We start from the raw sequence: 16,197 nt of genomic DNA on the forward strand, positions 1-16,197 counted from the left end.
GTCAAACTTAAGGCCTGGGTGCCAAATCCGGCCCATCTTATGATGTAGCTTTGCTGATCAAAGCTACATCATAAGATTTTCTGTGGCCAAAGAACCTTCAAAATAAGAGTTGTGTGTTTAAATATTACTTTACCCATCAAATCTAAGCTGTTTTTGTAATGTAAAGTACAAAATTACATAAATGTGAAAAGATATTCAATATTCTTTTATCTTAGGAGGTACTCATTGAATGCCGGGCCAGATTACTATTATTTTAGCAGTTTGTTAATGAGTAGGTTTGTGGACTTTTGTGATCTTGATGTGGCCCAAAATGAAAACGTGTTTGACACCCATGCTCTAATTAAGGTTTGAACTGATTACCACGTTTTTCTAGAGTTTTGCAAATGAACAGCACATTCTAAAATTAATTTTCACAGACCGAATTGGCGTCTAAGTTTCTTTTTCTTTATAGGAACTATTTCCGGATGTTCAAGTAAGAATGTACAACACATTAACACAGTAGCCTTTAATTGCTTTCTGATTGCAAGTCTGTCTGGATATGTGATGTCAGTGTTGCTCAACAGAAGTAAAACTAATTTTGACACACTCATATTTAAGGTTCAGCATTGTAACATTATCTGTTTTGCTGATACATCCAAAATTGAAATCGCAGTAATTTGTCTCATCTTAGCTTCAAGTGTGCAAGTGGGTTTTGGGTTGTTGTTTTTTTTTTTTGTATGGGCTTCATATGGAGCGGTCAGTTTGTAGTTAAAGCCAAAGGCTAAGGCCATAGTTGACACTTATACATATTTATCTTCTCATCTTTTTTTTCTGATGATACCTCTACAGTGAACAGACGTTTGACAGTTATTTATTCCCTTCAGGTTTACAGCACCAAACAGCTGGCTGTGACTCCCAAATCACTTCTCTCATTCCCAATTAGCTGAACTCATTACAGCCGATAGATTGGAGATTCAAAGATATCCAGTAAACATGGGACCCAGCACAACAGGCAGCCAGCTTTGTTACTCCCAATTAGAAGGATAATTGGCACTTTATTAGTGCAATTCAAGTTCAAACACATCTAGATCCCCTTGGGGTTACAGCAGAGTTGCACCATTTGCGATAGTGTTTGAGTTGTGCCTATTTAAATTCAAAGCCTCAAGCCATCTGCGTAATAAGCTCCTTGTAAATGCCATGGCATGAATATTCATTTAGCTTCATAGTTTTTGCTTTGTTCAATAATCTCTGCTGAGGCCCTGCAGTGGGGATATGGAGCAAGAAGAGAATTTACCTCACCCTCAGACAGATTTAAATGAAGTTTTTTTTTTTTGTTTTTTTTTTTTTTTGGTGGTGGGCTGGGGGGGCTGTGGGGGGTATTATAGTTTTTTATTTATTACATTTTACAACAGCCATAATTAATTACTCAACAGGCATCTCTGCCTAGAGGAGAATGCAAAATTAAATCTTTTTTTCAGGGTGTGAATGTCATTGAGCTGTAAATGAAAATCTCAGCAGCTCATTGATTGTTTAGTAGATATAGAACAGATCAGGTTTCTTGTGGCTAGCCCATTTTTTTTGGTTTTCTTTGGGCCTGTTTATTCAAAACCGACTAATTCCTTTTTTTTTCTCTTATGACTTTAATACAATCTTAAAAATATGCTTGAAAGCATCAAATTTAAACATAGCCTGAAATAAAGAATCTAAGCATTATTCCTATGTATATATAATAGTACTTGTCTGTAATTGTCATCAGATTTATCTTAGGCTAAAAAAGTGACTTCCAGTTAAAAAGAAAAATAATATTTTTCAGCATTTGAGATCAAAGTCAGAGCCACCCAAGCAGAAATTGGCCAGTCTTAATCTCAGACCTATTGATTGGTGGATGTCTACTGGCAAGCAAAGTCACCTTGTAATAAATAAGCACTTATTATTTGTCATATTTCTACAGACAGGATGCATATCTTGCATAGCAAACTAACTCCCGTACGTGACTTCTTTGGTTAGCGATTTGAGTGTTTTTGTCAGTGTGAAGCTATTTGTGTTTATTACCGTCATTTAACATTTTCACAAGCCACCAGTTGCAAAGTTCTTAATACTATCTAGTATTAATCCTTTGATGTTTTATGCAAAGCAGTTCCCCCCCCGCTCTTTTACTGTTGCAGAATTGCATACAAAAATATATTCTACCCTCAGGATGGCTTAACACTCCTTTGGGTGAATCACAGTTTTAAATTTCCTTTGTAGTCAATTTAGAGAAAACATTTTTTTTTGTTTGAAGGTGTACGATCATCTTGCCTGGATGGCTCTTTTAAGGTGTTTCCACAAATATTTCTGAAATGTTTTCATCTTGGAGCCATTGGAATACTTTGGGATTTAGATTTTTAGGTTTGTTTAGGGTAATTGCCCTGACTGCATGTCTAAGCAAGGTAAGAGTAGGTTTTTTTCCCCCCATTATTATCAAAACCCTGCAGCATAATTTTTTTAAGATTTATAGTCTTAGGAGAAAAACATTAAAAAGCAGTTGAGTTTTAGAAAGAGGTGCTAGAGTTTCTGTGGAGTGGAGGTGTTAAAGTTTGACAGTAGATGGAGAGAATAATTGTAAACATAGAGGTCTGACGCAAAGATCCAAGTTTCAGGGTTATTTATTGGCTTTAATACATTATTTGGGACAGGGGTCTGTTGACAGATTTTAAGTTGAACTTTTCATTATGTCTGATAAACTTTTCTCTGGAATCCAGCTCTGAAAAGGGAAGGATTATAACCAATAATTTGCAGCCAGGGGAGAAAGGTGAGGCAATGAATGAAGCAGTCAAAAGCACCATGTTACACAGATAAGGGTGCAGTGCTGAACCTGATAGACACAACAGGTACTCTACTTATACGCATTAAAAAAACCCCAATTTCAGTCAGAATACAACCGTCTTAGTTTGACTCTCTTTTTTTTTTGTTATTAGACCCAATAAAGTGGAATTAAAAAAAAAAAACGAAGATTGGTTTTTCTAAGAGAGTCACAAAGATACTATGAAGGATAGGAGCATTGTCCTTATATACAAATAAAAGTAAGACAATACATGAGTTTCAATTATAAAATGTTTTATTTTTCTTACCATTATATTGTTTGATTAAGCCAAAATTAAAACCTTTTAAAATAAGAACTTTTTTCAATCCAGGTCAAAATTGAAACACGAGGATCTATTTTAGAGTCTTTTGCTTACCTCTCATGAACCTGACCACATGACACTAGTCATACCTGCAAATAGCTCAGCTATCCATAAATGTAAATTATATACATAAAACACTACAAAGTGCACAAAAGGAGCAGTGGACTTAATTTTGATATTGCACAACTGAAACTACAACACACCTTGCTCTTAGGGCTTTTTGTACTCCAGGGCCTGGCGTGGGGTGGTTCATGTCGCCCTTATTGTATTCCGGCACAGGTTGTTTTTGCATTGAGCAGAGTGTAGTCTCTTAAGTGGACAGGGATTGTCAGATCCTAGCAAATTCATGCAGAGGCCATCTCTTCAGAGTCCCAGAAGAACACTTTTTTTTCTTTCTGTTGCTGTTGTCCGATCCATCTCCTTCTGTAGCCAGTTGTCAACAAAGAACCTGAAGAAAATTTTTTTACCTCAGCTTTGTCTTTACTTTATTAAGAAAAAAAAGAGTAACATCTCTGATCTGAAATTGTGTTTATTGCAGGTAAGCCAGAGCTGCATAATTTCTTCCCAATCAGAAAATCCGAGAGCATTGGAGACTTCTGATCAGTTTTGTTGTTCCCAGATGTTCCCAGTGTTTCTTCAGCCTTCAGATCAACATCAAAACCCTGAGATGTTAAGCACAAGCAATTGCACATATTTTAAGAGCAGTATTTTAATTTAAGTGTTTATTTAGGACCCATAGGGAGTGATATTCGTCACTTAAAAAAATACAAATATTCATCTTCATTTGTGATGGTGCAATGTGGATTCTTCATTCAGCTTGTGGAATATAAGTTAAACTAGAGAAAATGAAAAGTACTTAATATTTCTGTATTTAGTGTTTAATAATTCACAGGGAAGAATAGATAATGTTTTTTTTTACAGTTATATATGTAATAATATATAACATATATGTTCTGTCTTACGGACATGGGTTTTGTACTGGACCCATAATCAGTCTGTCTGCTGGTCAGTCATTCTTAACATTTTTGGCAGATGATGCAGTTATTTTGAAAGTCCTGGTTGAAAAAATAGCTGGTATGTGAAAACAAAATCTGGTTCTTCCAGTTAACTCTGGTCCTCTTCACAATTTCTTCCATGTGGTTTTGTCTTTGTCTCTTTTTTCATATACAAATTACTTAAACATAAAGCACAAATCATTTAATTTTCAGGAATCACCTTGTCTTCATATACTAATTACTGTTCGTTTGTGACTGCTCAACCGTGAGCACAATGTCTCGTCGAAATGTAATACTGCATTAAGTGAGTGATTCTGGTTTATGCCTCTTGCGAGGTTGTATTAGTGTGGGCCAAGCCTTGCATACAGGTGGCTCGAGGAGACAGAATAATAATTCAGTTAAGTCCTGCTCTCATTATCAGAAAGGGCACTAGTGGTGTTTGTGGCTACTGTGCAGTCTCTTGAATTTTTGCCCCACTTTTCAATATGAGAATATCTTTGCACAGATAATGAGGGGAATCTGTTAAGGCAAAGTTTGTATTTTCTGTAACAAAAATGGATTATGTGATACAGAAAACCAGATAATATTTGAAGAAGGCATTTTTTTTATCTTCTAGAAAAGTTCTTTAATTTAAAAAGTCTCCTTAGGGTTGAAGAAGTTGACTTCTGCAGTGAGGATAAAGCTTGCAGAGTCAGAGGAGGAGTCCCTCTGTTCCACAGGAGAAGCATTGGCTTTGACATTGAAGTGTTTCTGTTGGAAAACTAGAACTATGGACACCAGCTGGCAGGAGTCCAGCTGGCCTTTATTTGTAGTTAAGTTAACTCTGCAATGCCTGGGGTGGAAGCACCACACGGACTGCAAGATTTCACTAAGGTGGGGAGCCAAAAACCATTTACACAACATTTCCCAGTTGCCAGTTTTTGTCAGTTTTTCCCCCACCCTGACAGCTTTGGCAAAAGGATAGAGAACTGTTTGTGAGCTGAATGACAGCAATCTGGTTAGCTTATAAAACATCATCTGTGGAGGAAAAGGGTTCTGGAAACGTTGTAAGTCAGAGATGCAGACTACACCGTGTTGTTTTTATTTTCATTGCAATAAGTCCACACTGACAAATATAAAACGGAATATTGCAGTGTGACACAAACCCTTCAGTAGATATAGATGTCCACAAATCTTGGGAAAAGTTGACTTGTACACACCATGGGCATTAAAGTCATATTTTGAAGTCTTTAAGAGTGCTCTTGAACTACTGTATTTTCAACTTTGAAAATCAGTGAAAAGTACTCGCACGTTTGAAACTGTTGCTGAATTTTTGCAAATGTATACATATACCTACATACTCTTTTTTTTAGTCAAATGTTCCTTGAGAGGTTTCAAAGAAACTCCATGCTTTTTTGTAACCATCAACAAGCTTCTGGTGAATTCTGACTAAAAAACAGACTATGACTAGACTAGACTGTCTTTTGCTCAAAAACCTAAGCGGGGATTATCATTCCCTTTCTCCTGCTTTAAAGGAGCATCCTCCTTGGTGTCATGTCTTTGAAGAGTCTGATGACCTCACCATGCTTGATCTGATTGTCTTTCTCCATGGGAAGCAGGAGAAGGTCAAAGATCTGTTCTTTTCCACACAGACATCTTGGTTTGTTCTTGGTCATTTTCAGCTTCAGAAACAGTCTCTCCAAAGAAGCTGTCGGTCACACTAATGAGTTATACTCATAAAGCTGAATAACCAGTAACTATTTTACAACTCAGATAAACTGTCCCCAGAAAGTTACAAAATCTTTTTAACTCAGTGTACTTAAGTACAATACAAATGTACATGTTCTCACCAAAATGAACAAAAGATGGTTGATAAATCTTAGTAGCTAGTCTTATCAGTAAATAACCAAGTACTTTCTAAAAACAAACTAGTGAAGTCCTCTTATGTCCTCCAGTGTGCCCATGTACAAACCTCCATGTGGATTCAAAATGAAACCAACAGTACACAATATTGCCATAAGAAGAATCACTTATTCTTCTGCAAGTAGCCACTGTGGTATATAATAATCTTATTCTTAGAATTTAGATTAATTTGATTAATGACAAGCCCTGTGAACTGATCACAAAATGTCTGCTGATATTATTTACATATTAAAATAACTGATCATCACATTATCACATACAGAAATATAAAATACAACCTAATCTACATGCCCCACGTTTACTGAACTGAACTTTATTACCGTAAATGTATTTGTAGTAGAATATAAATTGTTATTTTACCCAGCTGACTGAAATGATAAAATGTTTAATAGATTGAGGAAATCTCAAATGTAGATGACAAAACTCTCCCTGAATTCTGTTTGGCAGCTTGTGGATACTGTAGCATCAGTTTATATCCTCCTCAGGATTTCAGCAGTTTTAGTCTTGAACTGTTTCTTTTTTTTCCGTTTAAATCCATGCGCTGCTTATTTTTCCTCTATCACTGGCAAATGTAGCTGTATTAAAAGGTGATATTGATTCTATGCTGTCTATATTCAATCTCACAAGATGCTTTATTTTGATAATTGTGAGTAATATTATTTTAAGCAGTGTCGGCATTGGAAAGTGCCGTATAAATCGGACCCTGACCGCATGTCAGTGGTGAAGATTAAAGAGGCGGCTTTGCCATATTGAAAATAAGCAAAAGTGACTCAGAAGGCGCTTAAACAAAGTATTGTAGTTGTTTTTATGTTTTGTCAGTTGGATTGCAAGAGTGAATGACACAATAACTGTGCTAAAAGTATTGAACTGATTTATCATAGCCTTAGTTTACATCGCAAATGCCAAAGCTTTTACTAGGGTTGTTGTGTGAAGTCAATTTGAAATATAATAAAACCATTAAGATTAGATTTAATTGAAGTGAAAGTTTAGCAATAAGCTATTTTTGAACAAATATTGCTTCGTTGCTCTAATAAAGGTGTGAAATTCAGATGGACTTTCAATGAATCTCGATTAATGAAGTAAACGTATCGTGGTTGCATTTCCAAATAGTTGAGCTTGGAATTGCTGCACTTTTAGCCACACGTTTATTTTCTTTATTCTAATGATCAGTGTTGAACCTGTTTGCAAACGATGATCTGCACATGTATTTAGAAAGTCAGTAATTGGGTGCATTACGAGCTGCAATATTGAGATTACTGATTGGTTGTCTGCTTGTTTGAAACCAGACAAATTGGGTATGTGCCATGACCTGTGAGAGGCTCTGCTGGAGATTGGTAATTATGCAGACATCTCGCCTACAGCTATGTCAGGTCATGTTTTGACAGACATTCCAAAGCAGCTCAGGGAAGCACACTGAGTAGTTTGTTCCTCACATGTTTGTCTTCATTACTTTTGTTTTTCTTGTCACTGCAATCTTCTGCAAACATACTGAAAAGTTTCATGTTTCCTTTACTGACAGTTGGGACAGCAGGTTTCCCTGTGATCTTTCTTTTCTGCAACCGAGTTGTTGCTCACTGTTTTTCATCAAACCAAACCGAATCCCACTTTCAGCAGCATTACGGTTGATCTATTTCCTGTTGAATCTTTTCAGGAATGGCCTATATTGTTCCTGCATCCAGGTGGGAATGAGGTAGAGGAATGCGGTCATGTTATTTGTCAACCTCTTTTATTCATATTTTTTTAATTGATTTTCCTGTAAAAACTTTCAGGCCACTATTTATAATGTCATATAATTAGGGCACTGGCTTTGTAAGAGGCCTGTAAGCTAAAAATATTGTTTTCCACGTTAAAGCCTAGTTTGATTATGGTTATTAGTCACACAGAGTTATCAGGTGTAGGATGAGCTTATAGTGCTTTGCAAAACATTTATTGTCCTTGGATTATTACCATTTTCCACATTGTAGCTAAAAACCTCATTGTATTTTGGTAAGAATTGTACTCGGCTGAAAGACTGCATGTCAGAATTGCTCTGTGCTGTTCCGCAGTTGCTGTAGATGCCACTAAAACAATTTGAAACTGTCAGAACTGACACGCACACGCACACATTCACAAGTCAACAACAAAACATCCGTCTTTTCTAGTAGCCATTGTACAGCAGTAAAACCGCCTGACCAAATGTACTCAAACTCTGCTTAGTTGCTAGGTAACAGGCTGGGCTGGGATTGTTAGGTGAGGGAAGGTGCCTGCTGTTTTGGGGTGTTACAGTTGGAAGTTTTTTGAAACAGCTCATTTTCCAGGCACCAAAAAACATGAACTTTTTGCAAGAAAACGGCTGGGTAGGTTTTTTGTGCTTGTATTATTTTCAGAAGTACTGGAGAGTAGGCCTGTCACGATAAACAATAAATAAATTAATTGCAAAATAAATTAAAACTATCAACCTCATTTTAATTATCGCCTTTATCGTCTCTTCCGGCCTTTTTCTCTTTCTGTTGATGACACTGAATGAAAAGAGGCTCAACTCCACTGCTCTCCACTGACCCTCCCTTCCTCATTTCCTTAGTGTAATGTCCAGTTCACACTACACAATCTTAGAGCTGTCGGCCGATTGTCGGCCCATTTTAAAAACCTGAAAGATCACACATTAGCCGACAGAAATCCTAGGTATAACGGTTCGACCGGGTTCCATCGTGTCGTGTGATGTCCAACAATGGGCACAAAATAATGACTACAAGTCCAGCTAACTAATTTTAAAACCAGGCATTAATCAATGCTTTACTACAATCTACTTGTAATACATGTGGCTCTAGTGTCAGCGTAACGTCCTGACTGAATGAAAATCATTATAACCTATTTATATCACGTTAAGGAAGAACAGCTCAAAAGTTACCGGGTATGTCAACTGCGTAGCAATTTCGCTCCAACTCCTCCCCTCGTCATTTCTATATTCTTTGCACAAAATATTGAATAAACATTAATGTTGTTTCCACATATCATCTCCAATGTCCGCTGGACTTTGGGTTGCGCCCTGTCAGCTGTTTAGGATTCCCCTCTGTAATTTCCCCTCAGAAAGCACGAAAAGAATCCACACTTTCTGATTGGCTGCCTGTCACATTCAACAGGCTGCGTTAACATCCCAGTCCGGGAAAACCCCTGATTTAGATCAGAGGCTGGGTATACATACATAGATGGATCTGCACTGTTTTGGATGAATGCAGTATTTATTTCCACTTTGGCTTTATGTTGTTTAGTTTGTATTCAAGTACATTTTTTGTTAATGGAGACTGAGAATCTATTTTATTTTTGTTTTTGGTTGTTAAGTTTAGTTTGTTTATCAATTCCAGTGCTGAGTGTTATTTGAAAATCAGCTATGCAAAAAGTTAATTTTGCAGAATAGGTCTCCTTTAATAATTACCCTTGACAATTGTCTATAGTTAATAGCCAAACCAGATTTATAGATAAATGGATAGATAGATAGAAACTTTATTAATCTATCGTTGTACAGTATAGTATGTTGTAAGTTTTGCCCTTACTGTACATTATTTCATTCTTATGTTTTTATTTTTCTTTAAATATACATTCTTCGATTGCCTGTCACTTTTCTGCTGGTGCTCTTGAATTTTTCCATTTTACCTGGAAGCAAAATAATCAGAAATAAATGCTTGAAATCTAATACTATGTGTAAACTATATAACGTGGATTCCACACTTTGAATTGAGATACTGGAATAAAGTCATTTTACAATGATACTCTCTTTTTTTTTTTAACCCATTGGACCCATATTTGGAAATTTTCCGATCAGCCAGTAAGTTATTTCTCGGGGAGTCAGCAGCTCTGTTTATATCATTATTTTACTCTTACAAACCCCAAGTGTGCAGCTCTCAAGACTTGGAACATCAGCAGTTTGCACTCTTCCAGGCTCATACATAAAACATAGTTTGTTTTCTCACAATAGGATGTGTCACAGGAGTCATGGTTGCTAAATCCAGCTTCATTTAGTCTTTAGAAAAACACTGACTCCTTTTTTTTTTTTTTTTTTTCTTTTACAAGTTTGGGTTTTAATAGATGTTTCTTGAGTTTAGAGGTAAAAATCCTCATTCAAATTGTTCCTATCAATGTTCCAGAAGGACTGTCCTGATACATTGCTACCAACATTCATGGCAGGAGCAGAAAAGCTGCAGGGGACAGTCTGAGCAAATAAAACTCGTAACACAATCTGTTTTCTGTCTCTTAAAAATATGTCTGTGCAGAACAGCATAAACATAAGCATGTCTTCTGGAAAGTAAAGTTAGACCTAAATATCACGGTTAATAAATGCAAACTTTGTGCTTAAATGTCTTTTTCTCCTCCAACTGCGCAATCACCTCATCCAAGAATGAATCAGCATGTAATGAATGTTTCTTTATATTATTTGCATTATTTCCTTTTGTAGCAAAAAAGACCCCATAGATAGTTTCTTTGGATTTTAAGCTGCTTTTTCTTATCTTACCCTCTGTAAACATGGCTGTCTGTGTCATTATATTTGTTGCAATAGATTTGGTGTTTTGGAGTATTTCTGCAATAAGCACATTTTAAGTCACTTTTCTCTTTGGGATTCATATTCTCATTGGCAACAAAATAGATAATCTGACCCATAGAATTGCACCTGCTAGTTATTACACAGTCTTAATGCTCTGCAGGTGTGTTTTAAGGAAATATATGAAACGTTATTCTTCAAATATTGGAACGGTATATGTTTAGGTCTTTAACACAAAAAGAGGAGATAAAACTGGAACTACTGATACACGTAAGATAATTGCTGCTCTTTTCCTGTGTGGGAGCAATGTCAGTCAGCTTTAATGTCTTCAAACCTACTAACAGTGCCATGCAAAGATGTTTATATCCTTTAATCCTTTTCTTTTTGTCATTACAACCACAAACCAATTTTGAGAGGAAGAGTCCCAATTTCAGAATTTAACAGTAAAATCTCAAATTTCTTTCACACGATATCTGATTTCCGATTCTAATTAAAAAGTATTCTTGCTTTCTTTTCAAAAAAGAAATTATAAATGACAGAAAGAAATTTCTAAAAGTGTCTTTTATTAAAAGAAACGTTCCTTCTGTGATGGGAGAAGTAAACCCACCTCCGGGGTTTCCATCACCCTGTGAGGAATCAGAGCAGGATCCCCTTTTGCCACAGCTTTGTCTTCATATTTTAATCAGTTCAATGAACTTGTTTGATAAGACCACAAGCAGCATTTAGGGAGGAAAAGATGATATGGTGGCTACCTTCCAGGTGCAGAAGTACTGGACACCCTATAGCAGAGCAGATAAAGACTAATAGATCTGCAATCTACCCCAGTGATGCTGCCACAGCATGTTTTCTTCTCACTGAGCTTCAGGAGACATTTAAGCCTGCTGTGATAAAACATGTGTAACTGCAGGCATTGCAGCAGTAGCTATGACGATAGTTTGGAGGATGGTCACTGCTGTGATCCTTCATTTATGCAACTCAATAACTACTCAATGTGTAACGGCTGAAGCTGACTTTGGCTTCCTGCTCATCTTTTCTGTGGTTTCAAGAATTTTTTTTATGTAAATTGGTTTTCATTTACACATATTAAGAATAGTTTTTTTTATTTTATAGATCATCATAAATGCACAATATATTGGTATTAACATCTGTGTCATCCAATTGTAGTCATTTTTAACATATCAGTAAGTAATAGCGGTCTGTTATATTATAAATGACCAATATTTATGTCCATCCTGTTGCCGTTCGAGTTTCAGGAGGGCGAGATGATTAGTGCTATATCTGGACATGGGATGGTAGTTCAGTGCAGAATTGTGGGATGTTAACTGAAGCAATGACGGAATGTCAGCAGTGTGGTAATTGTTTTCATGGTGTCAAAAAGGTTGGGCATTGCATAAAGAATATTGGTAAACATTGGTTTTCCATCATAATAGCAATAATAATATTGAATATTGATTTTCATTTGTGCATCCCTAGTTGGAACTGTCTAACGCATGTATGCTAAAATGGTACCTTAAGAGTTTCAAACAGTAAGTATAATTAACAGGCGTAGACACATTTAAAGACATTTAATCACCACCTCATTAGATGTTCCTATTGAAACTGAGGATTTCTTGATTTTTTAGGGTATTTTTAGTCACACCATTTAGTTTGTTTCTTTAGATGTTTTTAGAATAATACCCATTGCCCAGTAAAATCTAATTAGTTTTAACTAGAGGGGAACCGATTTCTAAAACTACTGAGGTTAAAGATGTGACTTCAGATTTGATGTCGGCTCTGAATAGACTCTCCTGTTGTGCTTTGTTACTAAATTATTCACAGAGCTGATAACAAAGCTGTTTCTCAGGTACCTTTACATAAATTTAAGCTCACAATGATTCATATCCCATACAGATTTGGGTTTAATGTAGGCCTGTACAATATTAGAAATAGGAAAGCATGGAAAATATGGGCATATTGGTAATATTCCGATAATTATGACGTGATAAATAAACTAATAATTAAGCTAATAATTAAAATGGGCTCAATCTTCATTGAGTTCATGGCAGACCAACTGCTGATAAAGTGTGGTTTGTGAAGCAGTGAAACGCATTTACTCTTAAGATAGAAATTAGTAATTAAAGTTGTTTCAGACAAATCTCTGCTGTTTCGTCTTTGAAACAACTTGGGTTTAGTTTCTTAAAACCTCAACTGCTTTAATACCTGAATTACATGTAGTGTTGCATAGACAAGCTGAATGCTTATGTACAATACGACTTATTGTAGTCCAGGCAGTTTTTTACGATATGCATATTGCAATCAGCAATTTTGACTTGCGATTCTTTAATTTATAAATAAGAATGGAAGTCATTTTCCCTGAAATTGAAACTTCTTTATTTTGCGAGAGACGCTTCTCTCAATTCCCATCTGAAACAAGCTTCTTGGTTGGCCGAGAATAATTATCCAATTCTGCTCAAAGTATGAATAATTTTTGGCTTTCCTTTAAAGAAAAACGTTTGTAAAATGGCAGTAAGTATATAAATACACAGTAGAAGTGTAATAAGGTATTTTCTGTTTCAAACACAAAATTTTGCAGTAGTTTTGATATTATGAAGAAATTACTGTTTTATTTAATCATCCTCACTAAATCAAGTTAATGATGTACACATTTATTGTTGTAAATGCATAGATGAATTAAACGTCGATCACTGGACGTTAAGAGTTATAGAAAACATGAGTAGTCTTTCTTAGACCTGCATATGTTGTATGCCTGGGTTGGAGAGGTCGGTTTTGTCCTCCAGCACACTCAAGCGCTGGCATGTTTTATTTAAAAAGCTATCCCAGGCAAGTGCTCCCAGCACTAATTCCCACTATCCAGCCCAAGAGCCCAGACTGAATCTGGAAACAAAAACATGGTTAAGTATGCTGCCTCCTCCACTTTAAGTCAGAAAGACAAAAAAAATTCTCCTGAATTTGAGAGACCAGGAATGTAAATGTGAAACATGAAGAGGTGCAACGGGTTGCGGATTTTCTAACTCGTCCGTCCATTTTAGCCTGAGTCATGAAGATGAGAAATCTTAAGTTTTCTTTTTTTGCTTTTAATGTTTTTTTTTTTTTTTTTTCTATTAATAGCTAGGTAGTTTAAATTGTGTTTGTATTATCGAGGAACATACTTCATAAAATTTGTAAGTCTCCCAAATGTATTAAAGTCACTGTTAGTGAACTGTGAATTTAACTTTTATTTTCTGGTTACAAAAAATTTTTTGCTTTAGCTTCTTAAATACCCACAGCAAATGTATCTTTTTATTTTATATAAATATACCTATTTGTATTTTAGCTCTTAAGTATTCAATAAAATGTCTTTTGTATTACCACAACTGTTCTTAGTTTTAGAAATGTCTTGAAACAAATTTAGTTTCATTTCAATTTACTATTTTTTTTTTTAAATAAATTTTTAGTTCTTCTTGCAAGTGTTGTGTTCATTTGTGTTCATCTCATAAGGCTTTATAGGTTCTTCTTTTGTTGCAATGAGCTGCCAGTTCTTTTGGATTAGTCTCCACCAACATTGCAAATACAAGTATTTTGCTGATATTTCTTTGTAGTGAAAGTATATATAATGCTTAGTAAAAGTGGACGTAGGACATCTGTGGACAGTAGTTGTGAAACCTGGCTACAGATTCTTTGTTGCATTTTGGTTGCACTCTAACACATGGGAATGGTTTGCTCTAACTCTTGACTGAATTAGACTGGGAGTGACTGATCATATTTATCTGGTCACCTGTTGTCTCAAACAAAGCAGTCAAAAGGGCAGTAAGACAATGTGTCTCTGGTTTTGATTTTTTTCATGTTTATGACTCTGAAGGGGGTAAATGAAACCCTCGTCAATTTGGATTCATAAATCAGAAACAACATGGCAGAGGCTAAATGCCAGTGTTGTGTGCCAGAAGGTTGCAGTGTGCTCTGGGCTAATTGACCAAATATTGGTTTACACTGCAATAAAAAGCTTTGCTATGAACACAGAAATAGCTGTAGCAGTCAGTTTGCTGGGATCACATGAATCATGCTGCTAGGTCAAAGGAGGCCTTTTCATTGTTGTGCTGTTACTATTCTACAAAACTTGTTTGCTGTAAATCATGACTTGAGCAGCTTTCAGAAGGAAAGGAAAGGCTGACAACATGGAAATAAAACATTACAAAATTCACAGTTGGATTTTTGTAACTAGCATCTTTCTTGATTTTTGAACAAGCTACAAAATAAAATGTACAAGTTCACATTAAATCAAATTGACAGTGCTGTTTACTGGTTTTATTTTGTGAACATTTAGTCTGTGGTTGCAATATGACAAAATCTGAACAAATTTCCTGAAGTCTAAATGCTTTTCCAAAGCCTTATATGCAAAAGGCTTTCTTCTCTTCATAGATCTTATTCCTCCACTAACCATTCATTTGAATTGAGTGTTTAAAAAAATCATCTGCTTTGTCATTTTTGGCCAAATGCGATAAGAGCTTGTGTGTGTTTTGTTTCCGTTTCTTTTCAGGAAAAATGTCTGACGTCCGAGCCGTCAGGAAAATGCAACAACTAAATAACTTGGCTGCGATGGTGACAGAGCTAGCCAGGCCGGGAGACACAATAGTGGATTTCTGCAGTGGAACGGTACTGATGCTCATCCATCAGTCTATTAAACCGTGAACACACGACGCTCCATCTGACAATAGCCACATTGCATGCTGCTTCATTAGTGACCATTTGAAATGGAACAATCCCTCGCAATTACTTGTACTTGTCATTTCCAGTCAGGTGGATGTTGTTGTTGGGTCACGTCATTCACACAAGCTGAAAGCAGACACTCTGAGCAGGACCCTTTAAAGGATTTTTATAAAAACCAGGAGAGTTCATGTTTTGTTTATGGGGCCTTTCTATGTGCTTTGTGCTTATGCTGTACATTTCTGTTTGCCCTATTTTGTTCTTTTACTTTTTCTCAGGGTCATGTGGGGATTGTTCTGGCTCACACACTTCCAGATTGCCAGGTAAAGTATCTTAATATATATGTGTGTGTTCAGAGAATACAGCAATAAGATGTTTCTTTCTCCATTTTCTAGGTTTCCTGGTTTAAAAGGGATTCTATCCAGAATTTTTTCGTTCCTCATTGTGATACTAGTGATCTTTCTTGTAGACATTTTATCCCAATAGAAGTTTGTCTGTTAGAAAATACTTTAACTCTCAAGTAATTTCTTAGATGGTTATTTCTTAGTTTTACTTGGGTAAAAGTATGTTGAAGTCGTTTTACTCCTACTTGAATACAGTTTTTGGCTAGTTTAGCCACCTCTCCTTATAATTGTTATAGGTAGTGCTTTACTGACAAAGATTAGTAGGAGCCCCTTAATAAAAATCATAAAATGCGTGTTGTCTGCAGAACATTTTCAGATGAGGTAAAATAATTATTTTAGATTAACAGACTGTAAAACTACCTATCAAAGTAGTTTTACAGTCTCTTTTAAAACAGAGCTACTGTTTTAAAAGTAGCTTTTTAAGGAAATTCTTTATCACAACACATTATGGATTTTTTTTCCTTTCTTTATTTGAAACATCCTAATCCTCTGATAGCGTTACTGCTGATTCCAACTGTTTTTAAAAATAGTGCAGTTTGATATTTTCCTGTTTTCATTGC

General features: G+C 35.8%; 1 protein-coding gene across 2 annotated transcripts in view; it reads left to right on the forward strand.

The window, feature by feature from the left end:
• Positions 1 to 16,197, forward strand: part of gstcd (glutathione S-transferase, C-terminal domain containing) — a 45,813-nt gene that overhangs the window by 15,137 nt on the left and 14,479 nt on the right. For both annotated transcript variants that reach the window (XM_044113172.1, XM_044113171.1), the window contains 2 exons: positions 15,067 to 15,182; positions 15,512 to 15,556. In XM_044113172.1, coding sequence (XP_043969107.1) covers positions 15,067 to 15,182; positions 15,512 to 15,556 — 161 coding nt within the window. The remainder of the gene's footprint in view (positions 1 to 15,066; positions 15,183 to 15,511; positions 15,557 to 16,197) is intronic.

This window comes from Gambusia affinis, linkage group LG04, assembly GCF_019740435.1.
Source record: "Gambusia affinis linkage group LG04, SWU_Gaff_1.0, whole genome shotgun sequence".
In the NCBI taxonomy this organism is placed as follows: domain Eukaryota; kingdom Metazoa; phylum Chordata; class Actinopteri; order Cyprinodontiformes; family Poeciliidae; genus Gambusia; species Gambusia affinis.